At 53.1% G+C, this 3,019-nt stretch overlaps 1 protein-coding gene across 1 annotated transcript; it reads left to right on the forward strand.

The window, feature by feature from the left end:
• Window positions 1-938: 938 nt before the first annotated feature.
• LOC101965908 (sperm motility kinase 2B) lies at window positions 939-2,345 on the forward strand. Its single transcript, XM_005321345.3, has one exon. The coding sequence runs from the start codon at window positions 939-941 to the stop codon at window positions 2,343-2,345; it is 1,407 nt and encodes a 468-aa protein (XP_005321402.2).
• Window positions 2,346-3,019: the final 674 nt, after the last annotated feature.

Here is a 3,019-nt window from a genome sequence, read left to right on the forward strand (position 1 = left end):
TGAAATATTTAATTTCCATCCCTTTCATTTTCAGTAGGTCCTACAGGTATTTCTGTGCAGTTCCTCTGGCATTACCTTTAACATGAGCCAGAGAAACAACTCTGGTGTGAAGCTCTAGCACCATAGCTTCAGGACCAGAAAATGCTCTTCTTGTACATCTCTACCCATCCCCCTCAGTTACAGCAGTAACACATATGCATCGTGTATAGGACTGTATGGAGAAATTATGATGAACTTTTAAGGCTCCCTCTCAGCCCCACAGGTTCCTACTGTCCTCTAAGGTGTCTTAGGGAACAGAGCATTCTGTTATAGTATCACCATGTCAGTGAGGTGCTACCATCCTTTTCACACCAGTTATTCCAAGTTCAAAGAAAAAGGAATTGAATACCTTCAGGGTAAATGTGTTGTAATGTTTCAAAGTACAAAGTTATAGATTTGTAGGCTGAAATGAAAACTGCATTGAAGTTCCACCCAAATATTAATTGCTAAATAAGTAACTATCAGTCTCCAGAGCCCACTAAAGCAAGAAAGGTCTGGAGTCCTTCCTTGTTCCCAGTCTGCAGATGGAAGCAGTTCTGGAGGCCCCAGAGGAAGATGACCACTGGGAGTTATGGCCAGGCGTGACTGGGCGATGACTTGCTCTGATGTCACAAGGAGCTATTGTGAACAAGTTTCAAAGGGCAGGTATATAAGAGAGTGGCCGCGGCTGGGTTTTTGTCCACAAGTACAGGAAGCTCTTGGTGGTGACCTGTCGGACTCCCAGCTAGTTAGTGCGTTTGGTGGTTGGTGGTTGGTGGTTGTTGGTGGTGGTCTTTGGCTATTGGTTCTTTGGTTTGGGTTTGTTGTTTTGTCTTGTTTGTGTTTTTGATTTGGATTTGTTGTTTTAGTCTGTTATTTTGTTTTTAAGCTAGCATCCTTGGGTGGTGTTCCTGCTTAGGATGGATAGCCAGAGTAGTGAGATTAGTGTAGTGCCGCAGGGGCCCAGCTCCTGCCACGAGGCAGTCCTGAGGGACCACCAGTACCAGGTCCTGAGGGACATCGGGTGTGGCGGGTTCGGCCAGGTCCAACTGGCCCGCCATGGCCCCACAGGAGCAGAGGTGGCAGTGAAGGTCCTGCCCAAGACAGTGCAGAACCTCCCGTTCCTGGCCGAGCCCCATACGATGAGGAGCCTGAAGCACCCCCACGTGATTCAGTTGTTTGAGGTGCTGGAGACGCCCCAGAATATCTACATGGTGATGGAGCACGGAGGTGGGGGCCCGCTCCAGGACTACGTCCCCGAGGGAGGCCTGCAGGAGGAGGAGGCGCGCAGGCTCTTCCGGCAGATAGTGAGCGCCGTGGGCTACTGCCACGACAGGGGCTTCGTGCACAGGGACCTGAAGCCAGAGAACATCGTGCTGGACGCCAGAGGCCAGGTCAAGCTGATCGACTTCGGCTTCAGCACCACGGTCCACCCTGGGCAGAAACTGCGCGAGTTCTGGGGCACCCTCTCCCACTTTGCCCCCGAGATTATCCTGAGGCAAGCGTACGAGGGCTCCCCGGTGGACATCTGGAGCCTGGGGGTCATTCTCTACTTCATGTTGACAGGGCGGTGCCCCTTCACGGGGCCCACGGCTAAGAAGATGCTGAGGAAGATCGTGCGGGGCGCCTACTGCCTCCCCCACCGCGTTTCGGCGCCAGCGCAGATCCTCCTCCGCCAGATCCTGACCCGGGACCCCCGCAAGCGGCCCACGGCCAGGCAGATCCTTCAGCACCCCTGGCTGGCGCAGGGGGAGCAGCCTGTACCCTGGGATTATGGGGAAGCCCTCCCCACACACCCGGACCCCAAAATACTGACTGTCATGTTCGATATGGGATACGATCTGCAGGACACCTGCGGGTCTCTGGCCCAGGGGAAGTTCAATGCAGCCATGGCCACCTACCTCATCCTGGAGCACCAGAAAAGCCAGGGGGCCGGCGTGTTCCAGGGGACTGCTGCGCCCCCCAGGGTGAAGCCTTGCCCCCGCCCCCGCCCCGAGGATCCTTCCAGCTCCCTGGTTCTCCCCAAGAGGTGTCCCAGTGAGCCTTCCCTTCGCCCCTTGCCCTTGCCCTTGCCCTGTGAGCCTCCGTTGCCGGAGGAGGCCCAAGTGTCAGGGCAGAGGCACATCAGAATTGCCAGCCAGCCTGCCATCCATTTCCACTTTCCGCCTGCAAGGACCCCCGCATCGGATTCAGCCTCCCAGACCGACTCTGGGCAAACCTGTGCCAGCAGAAAGTTCTGGAAGCGAGTGTTGGGGAGGATTGCTTCCTGTGGGCTACAACTGTGCTGTTGCATTCCACGTGTCAGCACTAAGGTGGCTCCAATGTAAGAGTGCAGAGACCTGCCAGATACACAGCGAAGCTCCAAGCTGTGCCCTGTGGAGCCTCACTCCTCGTGTGGCCGCCATCGGCCATGTGGACTCTGCAGAGCTGCAGGAGCAAGATGTGCTGCCTGCCTCAGGTTCCCGTGCCGGGTTCCAGCTGAGAGCACTTCTGCCTCCACCAGGACATCAGGACCCTTCTCTGCCCCCACCTGCAGAAGACGTCAGACTGTCTCCCTGGGATGCTTCGCCTACCCTGCTCCTCTGTCCTTTCATTTTTCTGAGATGTTTCTTAATAAATTTGTTTCAAATTGTGTAATTAAATGATTATGAAGAAATCTTTATTTATGATAACTCACAATGGCTGGGTGTGGCTAGGGAAGAATAGAGGTACTTTGGATTAGACAGAAGGGAGTGAAGGGGGAGGGGAGAGGGGTCTGGAATTTGGAAAGATAGGGTAATGAAGTTCAACTATGTGCATATATATTACACCACCAGTGTCTCTCCATCAGTGTAACTCTCCATCACGTACAATCAGAAGAATGAGAAGTTATACCCCATTTATGTATGATGTGTCAAAATGCATGATGTGTCAAACAGTCATGTGTAACTAATTAGAACAAGTAAAGAATGTGGAACAATAAAAATTTAAAATTTCTAATACCATCATCAGAGGTGATGCC

The sequence above is a fragment of the Ictidomys tridecemlineatus genome, chromosome 5, assembly GCF_052094955.1.
Source record: "Ictidomys tridecemlineatus isolate mIctTri1 chromosome 5, mIctTri1.hap1, whole genome shotgun sequence".
NCBI classification, from domain to species: domain Eukaryota; kingdom Metazoa; phylum Chordata; class Mammalia; order Rodentia; family Sciuridae; genus Ictidomys; species Ictidomys tridecemlineatus.